At 39.5% G+C, this 17,146-nt stretch overlaps 1 protein-coding gene across 1 annotated transcript in view; it reads right to left on the reverse strand.

Moving 5' to 3' along the window:
- The window catches only part of DNAH8 (dynein axonemal heavy chain 8), a 154,984-nt gene that overhangs the window by 78,841 nt on the left and 58,997 nt on the right, over positions 1-17,146 (reverse strand). The window contains exons 33-43 of the mRNA XM_063125403.1: positions 16,795-16,948; positions 16,525-16,688; positions 14,263-14,365; positions 12,692-12,796; positions 11,698-11,859; positions 9,298-9,522; positions 7,183-7,355; positions 6,648-6,826; positions 3,425-3,612; positions 820-906; positions 558-665 (exon numbers count right to left, since the gene is read on the reverse strand). Coding sequence (XP_062981473.1) covers positions 558-665; positions 820-906; positions 3,425-3,612; positions 6,648-6,826; positions 7,183-7,355; positions 9,298-9,522; positions 11,698-11,859; positions 12,692-12,796; positions 14,263-14,365; positions 16,525-16,688; positions 16,795-16,948 — 1,648 coding nt within the window. The remainder of the gene's footprint in view (positions 1-557; positions 666-819; positions 907-3,424; positions 3,613-6,647; positions 6,827-7,182; positions 7,356-9,297; positions 9,523-11,697; positions 11,860-12,691; positions 12,797-14,262; positions 14,366-16,524; positions 16,689-16,794; positions 16,949-17,146) is intronic.

Consider the following 17,146-nt stretch of genomic DNA (forward strand, 5'->3'; position numbering starts at 1 on the left):
TCCTTCTGTGCCATCTTTAAAGGCAACCCCATGTAGAGTACTTTAAATAAGAAGACAGATATCACAGTGCTAAAGCATTTGGTTTCTCCTTTGAATCATTAATATTTGTAGAACCAAAATGAGGTGTGTGTTTTTATATTAACTGATCCTTCAAATAGTAGTCTTTGGTCCATCTCCTGAGGAACACCTGCATTATAGCTGTGACACCCAGAAAAGATGAATTGCTGTAGATACAGATTGTCATGATACACTCATTGGATCAAGAAATAAACTGATATTATAGAAACCACCAAACTAGTCATTCCATCTCAGAAAAGAGATTAGCACACAAGGTCACAAATATAGAAGGTCACAAAAATAGAACTGTCTACAAGTATCGGGATTACTTATTTGCAATAACAATAGCTCATAGCAAATTTGCAGCTGAGATCGGTTTTCTTTCCTGTAATACAAATATAAATGATCATGAAGGCAATTTAGTCATCATCTGTGCAAGAAATGCCCCTGAAAGAATAACAATGATAACATCAAGACAGTAAATGGTACTACAACATTACCTGCTTAGTAAGCTGCTCTTCACAAAGTTTATAGAGGACAAAAAATTTCTGAGCCAATATGACATTTTCAATAAAGCCACAGCTTGCAAGTTTCACTCTCATGATGATCTGAAATAGAATAGCAGTGCCTTAAGAATTTCATTCACATTAGAGAATTTTTAAGAACAACAGAGTTGTGAATGTTTTAAAAGGTATGCACTTCATAAATATGTTGCCTAATACACCTGAGATTAAGAGATTATGGAACACTGATAAATCATACCTGTCTATCTGGAACCATCATCGCAACGGTTCTAAATTGAATTTTCAGGTTTTCTGGAAGTTCCTGGCGTCCAGCATACCCAGGATTCTACGAATAAAAGCACAGACTTCATGGACAACTTACACAAAATATTTAACGTAATTTTGATGTTTTAGCATACTGTGAAATATTGTAAATTGGGGCATGTCTCTAGATCCTAATTTAATTCAACTATGAGTGAAATCGGTACTAAGGTATCTCCTCATCTTCATGCAGTTGTGATCCAGGCAAAAGAGGACAGGCTTCATCCCAATCTGTCTGAATTCACTGCTGTAGGCCAATTACATATTGGGTTCAATTCACAGCTGCATTTAATGTACATGGATTGTACATGGATTGTTCTGAAGAGCAGCTGTAGGGTATGTGTGATGAAGATTGGGATCATAGCACACAGGGTGCAGGGTTAACCTTTCTCCTCCCTGCACCACTTTCCCCCCCCATTCCACCACTACTAAAGTTGCTGTTGGGACCAATAGCAGCCTCTCTCCTGCAGCAAATAGCAGTTTTAGGGTGAATTTTCCTTGGAACAGAACCACGGGGCGGGGAGGGTTAAACTCCAATCTCCAATGTTCTGACTGAGTGCCCCCTCCCACCCCAATGCTTACTATTCTATAAAACAGCAGGCATGGAGGTGAGGGGTTGTAGTTTGGCCCAGTTTCTAGTTCCAAACCATAGGAGAGAAGTGTCCCCTGAATTATACAACAGCTGTCCAATAATAAAACTGAAAAGATTGTGGCACAATCCGATAGTCAATATAAGCACACGGCAAGAGCCTTATCTGCAATACTACATTTGTGGGGAAAGGCTAGATTCCACACATGCACTTCTGTGCATGCACTTCCCCTTTGCCTGAATAAATTGACCAACATTCCGCCTGTCTCTTTGCACAATGTTTGCCAAAGCTTTAAAATAAGCCACTCACTAATGCAGACATAATACTTGGCTCCCGAATAATCATGGTTACCAGGACCCAGCCTCAGGAACACAGAATCATAGAATCATAAAATAGTAGAGTTGGAAGGGGCCTATAAGGCCATCGAGTCCAACCCCTGCTCAATGCAGGTCTCCACCTTAAAGCATACCTGACAGATGGTTGTCCAGCTGCCTCTTGAAGGCCTCTAGTGTGGGAGAGCCCACAACCTCCCTAGGTAACTGATTCCATTGTCGCACTGCTCTAACAGTCAGGAATTTTTTCCTGATGTCCAGCCAGAATCTGACTTCCTGTAACTTGAGCCCATTATTCCATGTCCTGTACTCTGGGAGGATTGAGAAGAGATCCTGGCCTCTGTGAGACAAAGTGCATGATAGCACTTTGAAGAGTGCTATCATGTCTCCCCTCAATCTTCTCTTCTCCAGGTTAAACATGCCCAGTTCTTTCAGTCTCTCTTCATAGGGCTTTGTTTCCAGACCCCTGATCATCCTGGTTGCCCTCCTCTGAACACGCTCCAGCCTCAGCAACCCCTTCCTTTCCAGAACAAATTCCCAACTCCCCAACTTAACTGCAGATAAGGACTTTGTCAGCATCAATACTAAACAGTGTTAAAGTTAACCAAGGGGCTGCCTTCACGGTGCTGAGTTGGAACTGCTCTGCTGCCAAACCCCATGGTATCGCTGGTGCGGGGCAGAGGTGAGTAATGCAGATTGAAGAGGCAGTGTGGGCTTTCTGGCAGCTATTAGGCTCGCTGGGCCCACCCCCTGCCCAGGCAGACAGTAACCAATCAGGGTTTGCCCTCTGCCTGGCTATGCCTCTGCTGCAACTCCAGAGCAAGGATAGACAGCGGATGAACCATACTCACCTCGCTCTGGAGAAAAAACTTTTTTTTCTAAGCAGCTTCACTGGAAAGCCCTAGGATGGGTGTGTGGTAGCTGCTGTGTCATATAATTGATGCAGCGCCACAGCACAACCAGCCCAGGGCTTTCCATGCATTTAGACTTCCCCCAGGCTCATGTTTAACCAGACGTGAAACCGAAATTTAGATCAGATTTCAGATCCTGCATCGAGGGAAACTCCAGCTGGCCTTTATTGCAATAGATGGTTGTCATATCAGCCAACTACTATGGGGGATGGAATGTGCATCCCAAAGACAGGCTCCCTATTTGTTAAATGTGGCACATTGCATTTGCATTAGTTCACTCATTCTAGTTGGGCAATAACCCAATATTTTATTCATAAAAGTCTGTAAAACACATATAGGGGGGAAAGAAAATCATTTTGCTATAGATCCTATGAAGAAGCGCAGTATTACTAGAAGACTGGTCATTTCCTCCCTGAATCAAACCATTCATACCTGGTTAACTCAGCTGCACTTACAATCCTTAAAAGAAAAATAAGTAGTTTTTGGCATTTTGGAAAAATATTTGGATTATATTTTGGGGGGAAATATTATTAGCTAATAGCACTGAGATGTTATAGTAACTATTAATGTTTTCAAATATATTGCTATGTTAGACAAAGTGATTAACCACGCATGTAATTTATTTTCATCTACATCGTATAACAGATGTATGATTGATTTTTCTCTTATCAATAATTAAAAACTTTATCCTCTTATCTTAATAAATTTACCATTGTCAAAAAAATTCCAAACTCAGGGTTTAAATCTACAATATCTCCATCAGAAAATATGAACTGCTTTTTCCTTTCTTTTCTTGCTGTCAAAATGATATAAATTTGTTGAGCTGCTACTGACAACACCGGTAATTCAATTCTGTTAAATTCATCAAAGCATCCCCAGGAGCCAGACTGTGCAAGACCTAGAAGAGGAATTTTTTTTCCTGATTATATACTTTTTATGGTTAACTTTTTAATGCTTTCATAATATCTGGTCAATACCTCTCTTCTAGAATGATGTGTAGAGAAGAAATCCTAGATCAGGGATCTCCAATATGCTGTGCCTGGGCGCTAAAGGACCCATGAAAGGGACCCCAATGTGGTGCCAGCAAGCACCTACAAATCTTTGAGTTCTCTTTTTCTAATATACATACATGGATTTGTATAATATCCATAGGAACAATTACATACAAAATGCCTATATGTGAAAATACAATTTTCTAGCAATTATGCAGAGCCTTTCCTTGCTATTCCTCTCCCTGCCTTGTCCCTAGCCTTCTTCTTTCTCTCTCTTCCTAGCACCTAGCTTTGCTCTCTGTCTCCCACTTACTCACTTATCATGCCATTTCTCTCTACTCCCAGCATCTAGCCTCTCTATTTCTCTCTTCCATCTCTTTACCTCACTGTTTATTCACCCCACGCAGCTTGCAGCCTCACTTTCTCATCCCTTTGCCATGCTATTTCCCCCTCCCTCCCAGCCTCTAGCCTTGCTATTTTCTCCTCCCACCTCTTTTGACTAGCTAAGCCCCTCAAGGCAGCCATTATGTGACTTGCCACATAGCCTCCATGGAACCATTTTGTAATGGGCACATTTTGTAATTTCCAGATGTGCCCACCGGTCAAAAAAGATTGGGGACCCCTACCCTAGGTATTATACTGATGTGGTTGAAAAGTGATGGCAAATCATCTGGTGGTGTCACCCATTCTTAGTATCAACTTTGAATGCCATTTGTATGGTATCTGGACAGAATATTGGTTGCTCAGGTGTAACATTTTAAATAACAAGTTTTCCCCAACATAGAAATTGACATGTGTAGAATAAGATACGAGTGGACAGAAGAGTGAGTATGGTAATCATACCTATTTCTACAAGATCCATGGACAGGTGCATCATTCATATACAAAAGCATTTTAGGACTTATTGTGGACTTGCCCCCATTAGTGCTCTCCCAGACCCAAAGCATGATAAGAGACATGTCAGATTACCCAAGAACTGTGACTATCACATCCCCATCACACAACATTTCAACAACCTACAGTGCATGCACAAACGACCATTTCAACTGTTACAGAGCTTCCATATGGAGCAACGCCATGCTGAAACTCTTTTAGCCACCTCCATGTTCGGGCCTAACATTAAATTGGCCTTACACCTCTTCAGAGCCCACCCCCTATGTTTACACCATGACAGATGGAGTCACAAGGTAAGATCCCATATAGTTTGTAGACAAGCTAACACACACCTGAAATTTGTATCTCTAACAATGCAATCCTGTATATGTCTATTCAGAAGTTTCATGGAACTCATAAGCTCAGTGGCCATGGCACTGGGTCATTTAATTAGTAAACCTTCACTTCTAATCCAGTCTGAAATGCTGTGCTGTATTTCCTACAGCTACATAAATTCTTTTTTGTTAATTTTGCATGATACTGTAATATTCTCTCTTATCTTTTAAGCACAAGCATCAAAGTTATGACCATTTTAAAACAATCTTCCCCCTAACTCATGATAATAACCAGAGCATTACATTTCTAATTATGAAACAAGTTACTGCTTATAACCATAAACATTTGGTGAAGAGCAGCATCATATTCTACAACTGTATTTAATCTCATGTTGCACTCAACTGCATCGTATGTAATGTTATAAACTGTGATTACATTTCTCCTCTTAGTCTTCCATCAAAACTATTGTTCTGTTTTATATCTCTCTTTTATCTGACACTGGCCCCATATACTACACATGTCTACTCAAACGTAAGTCCCTCTAAGTTCAATCAGACTTGCTTCCAAATATATGTGCATACGATTACATTTTTAGGCAATCCTTCACACTTTTAAAGCGCTATGAGGCCTCACCGCTGCCGAGGTCACACAGCTTCACCTGGCCCTACTCACCAACATCCATGCTTTTGACATGGACATCTGAGCCAGGGAAGCCTAGGTGTGCAGACAGACATCTACACGTGCAGGGTCCCTGAGTACGTAGAACCCTGAGCACTCAGGATTCCAGGGCCACAGCTAGACCTAAGGTTTATCCTGGGATCATCCAGGGTTCACCCCTGCCTGAGCACTGGATCCCCTGTGTGTCACCTAGATGAACAGGTTTGACCCCTGGACGATCCAGGGATAAACCTTAGGTCTAGCTATGGCCCCAGTTGCATAGAGGTCTATGCACAAAATTAGAGAAGGCAGTAGTTGACCAATGAGTGCCAAAGGCACACAACTACTATAATATACAATATTCTAAATACTAAACAATACTAAAAAAGGGTGATAGAAAATCTCAATAATGTTTTTTTGTTTTTGTTTTTTAAATTGACATAAACTTCTTTCAATAGGCTTTTATACAATTGTAAAAACACAGAATTACAAAATCTCAACAATATGTTTTGAATTAACATAAACTTCTTTCAATTGGCTTTTCACAGAATAACAAAATCTCAACAAGCCTATTGAAAGAAGTTTATGAAAAGCCTATTGAAAGAAGTTTATGTTAATTCAAAGAGTATTGCTGAGATTTTCTTATTCTGTGAAAAGCCTATTGAAAGAAGTTTATGTTAATTCAAAAAGTATTTTCCTGCATCTTGATATATTCTATGCTTCACTGTACAATCCTGAACCTGTTTACTGAGAAGTAAGTCCCACTGAATTCAACAGAGTTTACTCCCAGGTATAGGATTGTATAGGATTGAAGCCTTAATTTGAGACTTATAGTAACATTTCATGTTACATTTAGTAGAAACAGTATTTACTATTTAAATCATAATAGCTGAGTCGAAGCCAGGTTTTGGATGAATTGTTAAGGACAATTCGTCCAAAACCTGGCTTCGACTCAGCTATTATGATTTAAATAGTAAATACTGTTTCTACTAAATGTCTACTGAGCATGAGTGGTATGTTGAATGCTGTTAGTTTCATTATTCATTCTCACTATGTCTAGTAAGCCAAGACTTACCTTTAAAAATTCGTCCCAGTCCTCTGAAATCCATTTGATCTGAACAGTTAAATACCACTACATATTTTCCCAGTGCTTTCCCCATGTCTTTTGTGGTTTCTGTTTTACCAGTACCAGCAGGTCCTGCTGGAGCTCCTCCCATGTTCATTCCCAAAGCTTGAGCTAAAGTAATATAGCACCTGCAAATGTAAATTCAGATAGTTGCAGTATAGAATATGTATACATGAGAGAGTATAAATGAAATATGATGATTCTTACTTTACATTTTGAACTCAGTAAAACACAAGCCTATCATTGTATGGGAGACACTAGTAAAATTCAATGCATACTTAGAAGTAGTAGTAAGAAAGTATTGGGCACCCACTTTGAAGAACTAAAACTTCCTAAGGTTGGATGTCTTTTTTACTGATTAATTATATATGCTGCTCCAGGAGTATTTCATGGCAAAGGAGCAGGATACAAATACTTTAAATAAATAAATAAATAAATAAATAAATAAGGCTGATATATTATTGAATAAATCCATTTTTCCCACCTGTCTGTTAAAGGGGTTATAACCAGGCGATCTGTGCATCCCAAGAATTCGTTTTGATAAATAAAATCAACATCAGTAATAGATACCAATGTCTGATCAAAATCTTCCTTAAAATAAAATCTGGACTGCTTTAACCATTCAAAATCAGTCACTGATTTGATATGCATTTTAACCTTAAAAGGGAAAAAGAAACACAAATTATACCAGAATGATATAGAAGTATAATGCATGATTTGATAAATTTAAATTATGGTGAGTTCACACTATTATAGTTAAAATTATTCTCACCACACTTCTATTTCCTCTCCTACTAATGATCTCCTGTTTTAATGAAGAGCACTTATCTTTTATATTAACTTCGTTAATTTTGTTGCCCCCATCCTCAAGTCCTTCCTCTGGTGAGACCCTAATGACCTATTGCACAGTAGTCCTTCACCGAACCTCTTTCCAGTCACCATCAGAAGCGTCTACCGGTTTGGGGCTAAAATGTACAGATTTATTGATTTCCATGTTAAAAATGCAGTTAGAATCTGGCAAGTAGCTTTGGGTAATCTTGCTCCTGGCTGTGAACGACTCAGAGATATTCCTGAGGCATGTTGGAGGCTTTAGACGTGGGTGGCATGTCTGCACCAAGATTTTTGATACTGGTACTTAGCTGACTTTTGCAAAGGTTTTGGGGCTTCCAATTTGGAGGACTACTGGTTGGCTCTTGGTGTGCTGTGTAATGTATCCTGTGCTTTAAAGGGTATGCAACTTTATTTTGTTTTTATTTTATCTTTCATTTTAATCTTTGGAACCACTTAAGTATGAGTTGGAGATAATTATAAACTGTGGTTATTAAAAAATAAAATAAAAAGGAACCAAAAACTTCCAATGTCCTCCTTGGAGCTGTGCTGGAGAAGAGAGGATCCTGGGGGGAGTTGATGAGCCAGAGATTTATTAAATGTAACACTAAACTAGAGTATTACATCCTAATGAGGTCATCCTGCTTTCTCCACACTATATGATCTGCAGTTTGTTTTGCAGGGTTGGTCTGATGGTTTCAGGTAGAGGTGGGCAACTTGTGGCCCACCAGATATTTTGGCCTACAACTCCCATCAGGCCTAGCCAGCATAGCCAGTGGTGACAGATGATGGGAGTTGTAGGCCAAAACATCTGGAGAACTCCTGGTCTAGGGACATAATTTATTTAATCATTATGCCAACTGCGTATCAAACCAAATATAATGGCCAACTGCGTGTAAGCAATTCCATTTTAACTGAACTAAAGCAATTAATGTGCATAGTTAGAAAAAAATAAAATAGCCATTGCAAGGGGACAAAACAGGATTGGGATCCCAGCACAGAGCGAGAGAGTTAGCCACAACCCTGACAAAATATCCCCCTTAGCTGCTATTTGTTGCAGGAGGGATGCTCTGATTAGGAAAAGGATTAAACAATCCTCCCCATGTACCATGTACCTGACCCTATTTGGTCTCCTATCTGTGACGGCTGTTTAGCAACTATGCTTCTTAATTACTTACATACAATTAACATTGTGTCTAGTTTGGTCTTGATTATTCCTCAGAAATACCTATATCCTTGGTTTGTATGAGGTATAAAAAGCAGCCACAAAAACCCACTCTTAAAATACACTGGCTTCTTTCAACTTAATCTTGACTATACCCAAGAGCAGCCCTTTGGGTCTTATTCTGATTTTCACCCCTTGCTTTGAAATCTGTTTGTCTCCAGCTCCACATATATTCCAATCCTGAAACCAGAAATGGCACCTCTGCACTACAGTAGCTGTAAGAATGGATTGCTACAAGAGACTTTGAAGGAGAAAGGGTTGTCCAGAGAGCTTTATGAAGGTAGCAAGACACTGGGTGGGCCCCAATTTAAAAGCAATTTTAGAGTCTGCAATGAAAAACCCCATGATGAAAATTGGAGAGGTTTCAGACAATCTGTCCCTCAAATAGAAATAGAAGCTGGTGCATTCCATCTCTTCCTCTGACTGTGGTTGGAGGTTCGACTCTCCCATAAAATCCCAGCCAGGTCCCATCAGTGATATTAGATACAAAGCATAGCTTACTTATGAACCACATTAACATTTCAGAAAATAGTTTTTATACTTTACCAAGTCATCGAATATATCACGCTGATGCACATGAATGGTAATGAGGGTTTCAAACTTCACTCTGTCAAACTTGGTAAGATCATGGGTAGTCTGGCCAATAAGTGTATTTAGAATATCCAGAAATTTCTGATTGGTTACTGACATAATTTTCCTATCATCTTTTGCATTGGTTAATGCTTCTTCTGAATCATGTGTCCACAGCATTTGAATTCCCAGCAACCCTACCTATAAATTTAACGATAGAATATGCATATAAACATTTATAGTGCATGTCAGTTCATAACAAACTTCCACACAGCTCATAAATTTAAACTATAATTTAGAGTTATTAACTGAAGTGATTAACAAATGAGGCTTTGCTATGGATTTGCCTTTGTATGCAGCAAGTAAATCAAAGAGTTTCAAGGATGCTCTTCTCTATCATCATGCTCACACACATTCAAATATGTTCATAAGCAAAACTGTACATTATTTTGCCATATTGCCACAGTAAAGCATAAAGATAATTAATAGAAATACTCCACAGCAAGGCCACTCATTATGTTACATATCAGAGTAGACATGAGAAAACAAGTTCAAAAGCTTGTCAACAAGTTTTCATGAGAACCTTTCAGCCTGTCAAAATAGTGCTGTACCAAAATTGTCCTCTAATTTCCTGATAGTTTCTTCCCCATGAAAGAGGCTTCTGGTTTGTTTGTTTTTGCCTCATTCTTAGAACATTTTACAATTTCTTTTCAATCTCTTTTGGTGGTGTTTTTTGGTTTAGTTTACCTTAACATTGTGAGGTGGCCAAGGGTGGTGTGTGTGTGTGTGTGTGTGTGTGTGTGTGTGTGGTGTGTGTGTGTGTGTGTGTTTTCTTTCTCCTTGGATCCCACAGCTCCTCATCTGAAAAGCCATGTAGGGGGTGGGGGTGGGGAGTTATCTCATCTTCCCTTAGGCTTTAATTGAAGTGTGGGAAGCTGATGAGGCTGCCGACTGCCAGAGAATTTCTCCAAAACCTTCTTTTCCTTTGAATATTTTATCAAAAGCAATTTCTATCAAATTGAATTCAAATGATTAAATAACAATACAGAAGTATTTTCAGCACAGCGCTATTTCAGAACACTCACTAAAAATAACTTGGGACAAATATTGGGGCTGTGCAAATCGAACCATCAGATTCAAATACTTGAATCTCAACAACCATTTTAGGAGGGATCTGCCATTTTAGGGGGGATCCGCCATTTCCTCTCACAGCCCTAGGCCCCTTTACAGCCTACAACTCCCAGCATGCAGTGGCTGGGAGGGCTGTACTTAGGGCTGTACCCAGGAGCAAAGGCTATACATGTCATCACCACCACCATTGCTGGCAATCACGCGAGGGGATGCCCATGATCTCTCCTAAAATGGCCATTGAGATTTGAGTACTCAAATCCAATGGTCAGATTTGCACAGCCCTAGCAAATATGACCATAGAAGTGGCCAGCAAATTTATCACACACTCCAACTAGTCCATCCCCCTCCTCACATCTCCCATTGTAAGTGGACTTCGACATCACAAATAAAGAGGTCACGTATAATTTGTTTAGAGATTGCCTTGTTGCTACATCAGGTAGTAAGGCTCACGACATTGTAAGAGCTGTATTTTGTCAGAGCACCAGTCTTCCTGAGTCTAGATCTTTTAAAATGGGTTCCCTTTTTGGTAGTAGGTAACATGGTGCAGTGGTTAGAATATCAGACTAGGACTGGGGAGACTCAGGTTCACATCCTCACTATAGTTCAGGGGATGACTTTGGACTAGTCACTATCTCTCAACCTAGCCTGTCTCAAAGGACTGTTGTGAGGATAAAATGATGGGAGGGAGAGATACAGAACCATGGAACTATTCTGAACTGTTTGGAAGCAGAATAGGATAAAAATGTAACAAATGAAATAAAACATCTTATGCTGTTATTCAGAAAGTTGAAGTCACTGTAAATGGAGTTTGAGGTCTCCCAATGCACTGCCACATCACCACGTAGCAAAGGAAGAAATTGCTGCTTTTAAGGCGCTCGTAGCTTTCTCTCTCTGCCTGTTGCATGCTGCATCACATATTTATTTATTTTAGCTATTTCATTTGTTACACGATCCTGTACATCCATCACCAAGCACACTCTAGCTCTCAGCTGAGGCAACAAATAACATTGAATACAACCTAGTTAATGTCAACTGATTTTAAGTACCAATGATTTCAATGGGAAGCAAGTGAACTTAAAAATGGGTGCGCATGCATTACTTAGTTATTACTAATGTATTTACTATTACAAAGCCTTATGTTTCAATCCAGAAAACTGTTCACACCTTGGCAGATTTATTTTTGCTTTTCAGCATGCAAGTCCAGCCCCTCATGGCTGAACCCCTCCTGCTTTTCAAACTTCTCACCTGTGCTGGAAAATGATAGAGGAAATTCAGCAGCTGGTAGCCCGGATCACTAATCTGATAAAATGCTGCCCGAATTACACAATGTAATGAAGACTGTTGCATTTTCAATAGATCCATCAGCCAGAGCTCTACAGGTCCTTTCGCATTTACTGGGGTGTCCAACTGGAAAAAAAAATGTATTCCTCAAACTGAGGCTTATATAACACACATTAGTGCCACTGTGTATTTGCCTAAGTATCTTTACTTACATACAAATCCTAGCAGTTTGTGCATCTCTGACCAGGGGACAAGGCAGATAAATTAAAACAGAGGCTTTGACAATATGGGAAGAAAGCTAATTGCATCAAAGAGTAGGAAGGGTCCTCAAAGGTCTTTTAATCCAACCCTCTGCCAATGCAGGAAATCTGCTGCTACAGCATTCTTGTACAAAGTTGGGTTGGAGGCCATCCAACCTCTCTCCTATGCCTTCTGTTGCAGCGTGTTTAAACAATTACCACTAAACTAAAGCAACCTCTCAAGAACAAACATATTAGAAGGGGCAATAAAGTGTTCAACAGGGGCACAATGAGACCAGTGAGAGCAAGCAATACATCAAGAAGTGGTCTGGACAGCAGCTCAGTAGAAGAGCACATGCTTTGCACACACAGAGTCTCAGGTTTTATCCCTGGCATCTCCAGGTAGGACAGGAAAAAGTTTTGCCTGGAACCCTGGAGACTCTCTGTACTGGAAATACTAGGCTAGATGGACCAATGGTCTAACTTAGTATACAACAGCTTTCTATGTTCCTAAGTGATTACTGTTGTGGAGTCATGAATAGTGCCATTATTTGTATTAAGGTATTCTAATAAGAGAATTTTGCTTGTATATCCTTTTGTGCAAAGCAATAGATTCTTTTTTTAGCTTAGCCACATTTCCAGGGCACTGGGAGAGGAGGAGAAGCTAATTTTAAAATTCAGAATTATACTAAATTCTATTTTAAAGTGTAACATATTACAGGAATTTTTTCTCCTTCTCTTGAAACGACTGCCATGATGCGATCATAATCCTTTGGATGAAATTCAACTTCATTTATATTGTCAGATAAACCAGGCAAATGTGGCTAAAAGAAAAATAAATGAAATAAATGAATAGCATGTAATTATCATTCTAGCCAGGCCACTTTCACAAATGAACTCAAATCTTTATTAGCACATGCAAGTCAGAATGGAAGAATCTTAGATGAGCAGGTGATATTGATAACTGAACCTCAACATAGCTCAATGCCCACCATGGGGATGTACCACTAGTAAACAGTTATACGTATTCTTTGGCCAAACATTATCTGAACTTAAAGGGGAGTTTCCCAGTGGAAGGGAGAAGCTGTCAACGTGCAGCTTCTCCAAGAAAAAGATCCTAAAACTCCAAGCATGCCTTAACCAAACTTTTAGGGATGTGGCATGCTAGGAAAAGTAAAACTTTTTTCTGTCTAAACATGCATAAGATTGCACATGGGGAAGCATCCTATGCCTCCTAGACAGCATCTGAGGGGTCATAGGATGCTTTGGGTTCCTTAATCTGAGTTTAGCAGCAGCTCTCCAATCTCGGAGGGGGGAATCCAGATCCGACCCCCACCCCTCGCAGCCAGGGGGTGTTCAGTGGTGGGGGAGGAGACTGGAGACGTCAGGATATGTGCTAGCCTGAGTATTCTCCAGCCCTTCCCCCTCCAAAATGCCTTCGCTAGTTGGGGGGGAAAGCCCATCTAGTACAAATGCAGGGTGGGAGGACAGGGAGGAGAAGATAACCTCTGCTACTCCTCTGCCCCAGTACAGGATTATCGTAAACCATCAGGATTATAGGATTATGCGCTAAATCAATCTGATACCAACTAAGGGAGTAATCTGAAAAGAAGCGGGAGAAGTGAAATGGCAGATCATCTGCCTCTTCCGGGACTTGGCTGGCTCACACCAATCAATCTGTGGAGCTTTCAACAGGTGTAATTAGGGCCTCCAGGGTGGATGGGGCATTTCCACCTAGGGCACTTCCACTATGCAAATAGTGCAATCCTTTACATGTCTACTCAGAACCAGGGCAGGATCTACACTACTGCTTTAAAGCACTTTAAAGCGCTTTATAATAGTTTGACAACTGTTGGGGCCCAAGACACACTCCATATACTGTTTTCAAAACTGTTATAAATTTCATTAAAGCAGTAGCGTAGATCTGGCTTAAGTCCCATTGAGTTGATTGAACTCAGTGGGACTTACCTCAAAAGTATGTGTAGGATTTCAGCCTAAATTCAAAAACCCTAAGACAGATTTTAAAACAAGTATCTCAAAATTCTGGATAATATGTACTACAAAAAAGTTCTAAATTACAAAAAAAAAAAAAAAGAGAGAGAGAGGAAAATCTGTTCCCATCTTGCAGGAACAACTGAGAAATATACCATTAAAAATTCATTCAAGCTGAATTTTAATAGTCTGGAGAAATAGTTTGCCACATGCTTTTATTTTCCCTGCATCCAGATTTGATCATTATAGAAAATAATATTTTTTCAAAATAAATTACACACACATACAACATATGTACCTGAATAGTATGTGAATCACTTGCTTGTCCAAGTATTTCCAGAAGAGCTGGGTCAGAGATAAAAAAGAATCTGGGAAAGAGCAATCTTTTCTTTTCCAAATACCTTTAATAAGAAAATATATTTCTTTAATAAAAATATTTATTTTCCCATTTATTAGAATCATATGCATTTTATCAAACTAAGACTACAGTCCTTTGCACACTAAAATACAACTAAACATATGAAGAGTCAATCCTATGCAATGAAGCACACAGCAACAAATCACAGGAATTCATGCTGGGCTCCCTGTGCCAATGCAAGATGGCATCTTGTCAACCAACAAAAGCTTATGCACTAATAAATTTATTACAGCACAATCCTATATATGTCTACTCAGAAATAAATCCCATTGAGTTCAATTGCTTTTATTCCCAGGTAAGTGGGTAGAAGATTGCAAACTTAAGTCTTTATGGTGTCACAAACCCTGTTGTTGTTTTGCTGCTATGGTCTAACTCAGTTAATATTCAGCCCCAGCTGCAAACTCAGCAGCCTTTGGTTAGCTGAAGCTGACATAACTCCTAGAACTTCTGCTCCTCTGCTGGGCTCTATTCATTGCCTGGGTCCAAGTGTCTTTATTGCTTTTCTTCTTGCACCCCTCCCCCGCATTGTAATTGTTTTCTGCGCTTAGATGAACTTTCCTTTATCTGCACAACTTATTGGCATGCGGCTTAGAGACCTTGGTTATTCTTCCAGCTCTTGCCTACTCTGAATCCTATTCTTGGCTCAGCAAGCCTCTCCTCAGGTATCCTGGTATCACCGGTATCACCGTCTATTTCCTTTCCCAGACACCCTTCTGACTTTCTCTGGTTCTGACCTTGGTCTGCCTCTCAACCTGTAACTTTTATTTTTCTTTCATCCTCATTCCTTGGCTGACCAGCTCTCCCTGCTTTAAGGCAGGGGTGTTGAACTTCTTTCAGCCTGAGAGCTGAATTTGATTTCACAGAAGCTTCCAGGATCCGCATTCCAGTGTCAGGTGGGGCCAAAGGCAACAGAGGGTGGGGCAAAGGGAGTGAGCCCAAAATACTGGTATATTTAAGCTTTAAACTCTTAGTGCCAACAACTAAGCTTTTGAAAAGGGGGGGGGAATACATAAAAGCCAGGAAACCACCAAATGATTGGCAATTAGGGCAAAGGGGTGTGGCCCTCTAGGGAAACCTTGAGGGCCAGATTGGGGCCCCAGGAGGGACAGATTTAGCCCCTTGGCCTGAGGTTCCTGCCACTGCTCTTCATGAGCCAGGACTGTGGGGAAGTCCCTACATATCACACAACACACCGCTGGTGCAGCATCCCAAGGGCCTTAGGCATTAGCCTGTCCTGCATTGCTGACAAAAAGATGTAGCAGTCATGGAAGGAGGATTCATGAAGCAACTGGACCACAATTGTTACTTTATCTTTTTCAGAGCAGGATACATACAGAGCACTTAAAGGGTGATAAATGAGTATTAGGCAATTCTCTGATGACATTAACATGTATCTTCAGACTCCTTCATGACATATGTACATGTGACAGCCACTAGTTTTAATTTTTTTCACGCTTTTATTTATTTTATTTTATTTTTAAAAACCATCCCAGCTACTGCCTATTGCCCTACATAACTTAAAGTCATCCCTCAGTGAAATGATAAGCAGCTGCTACAGTTCTAAATTCCATCGTCTTCTCGTTGCTAAGAAAATAAGTAGTAAAAATTGAAGTATGGGTGTATGCAATCCTAGATTTATGGGGAGATTTACTACTATTAGAAATATATTCCTTTCCCCCCTTCAAATATTATCTGTTCTTTGAGCTATAACTTAGTCTTGGCAATTGACTAACTGTCTGAAGTGAATTTATTATACAAATATGCAAGACTACTACTTTATAGACAGAAATATAGCAGTTTTTCTGGCTTTGCAAACTTTTTTTTTATTACTTTTCAGTTTATTTAAAAAATCAAAAGAAAAAAAAACAAGGCCAGAGAATATAACCCAATTTACATATACAGGCCTAAATTCATAAATCTACAGTTAAGTGTACATGCTACAAATTAATTCCCAAACCATCATAATAGCTCCCCAAATAGCTATTCCTAAAACTCTTCACTTAAAACTAACACAAAACCCCCACTAAAAATTAAGCAGGTAATTTAAAACAACAATGAAAGATAATGTTAAGTAAAATAATAAAATATTATTTTGTCTTAAATAAAATTTCATATTTGAAAAGAATTTTGTAAAATTTTTACCCAGTAAGTGACTTTTGGCACACTTCCAACTGCTCATGTAAATGTGGTAAAAGTTGTCCCATAGTCTCATCTCCAACACAGCAATTAACTACGTTAGGATTTTCATGGGCTCGCTGCATTATTTTTATCCATGATTTATCAATATTTTGAAAACGTTTTGCTTCCTAAATAGAATAATTGTAATGGGTACATGAATGAATATCAGAGGTCTTTTCAAGCTCCAACTGCTACTCCGCTATATTTTACAAAATCCACCAATTGTAGATTTACCTGAGGTAACTGCTTGGCAATATCTCCACCTACAAAAACAGCTTCAAGGTAAACCCAGAGGTTTTGGACAATCAACCATTCTTCAATTATATCACTGGAAGTGCTAAGTTTGAACACCCAGTTCTGAATATCTTTTTTAAATGGTGCATTATATCTAAAAATAGGAAGCAAGAAATAAGAACATTAAGTTCTGGAACTGCATTTTTCATACTACACATAATGCTGCCCATGGATCCATTCTCCTCTTTCTCCCCCTCTTTTGTGGGATTCAATTTTGGAGCTAACTGTGGCTAACCCTCACAACTGCATGGAAGTTGTACTAAACCCTAGTTAGTCCCAAACCACAAAATGC

Source organism: Elgaria multicarinata, chromosome 4 (assembly GCF_023053635.1).
Source record: "Elgaria multicarinata webbii isolate HBS135686 ecotype San Diego chromosome 4, rElgMul1.1.pri, whole genome shotgun sequence".
Taxonomy (NCBI): domain Eukaryota; kingdom Metazoa; phylum Chordata; class Lepidosauria; order Squamata; family Anguidae; genus Elgaria; species Elgaria multicarinata.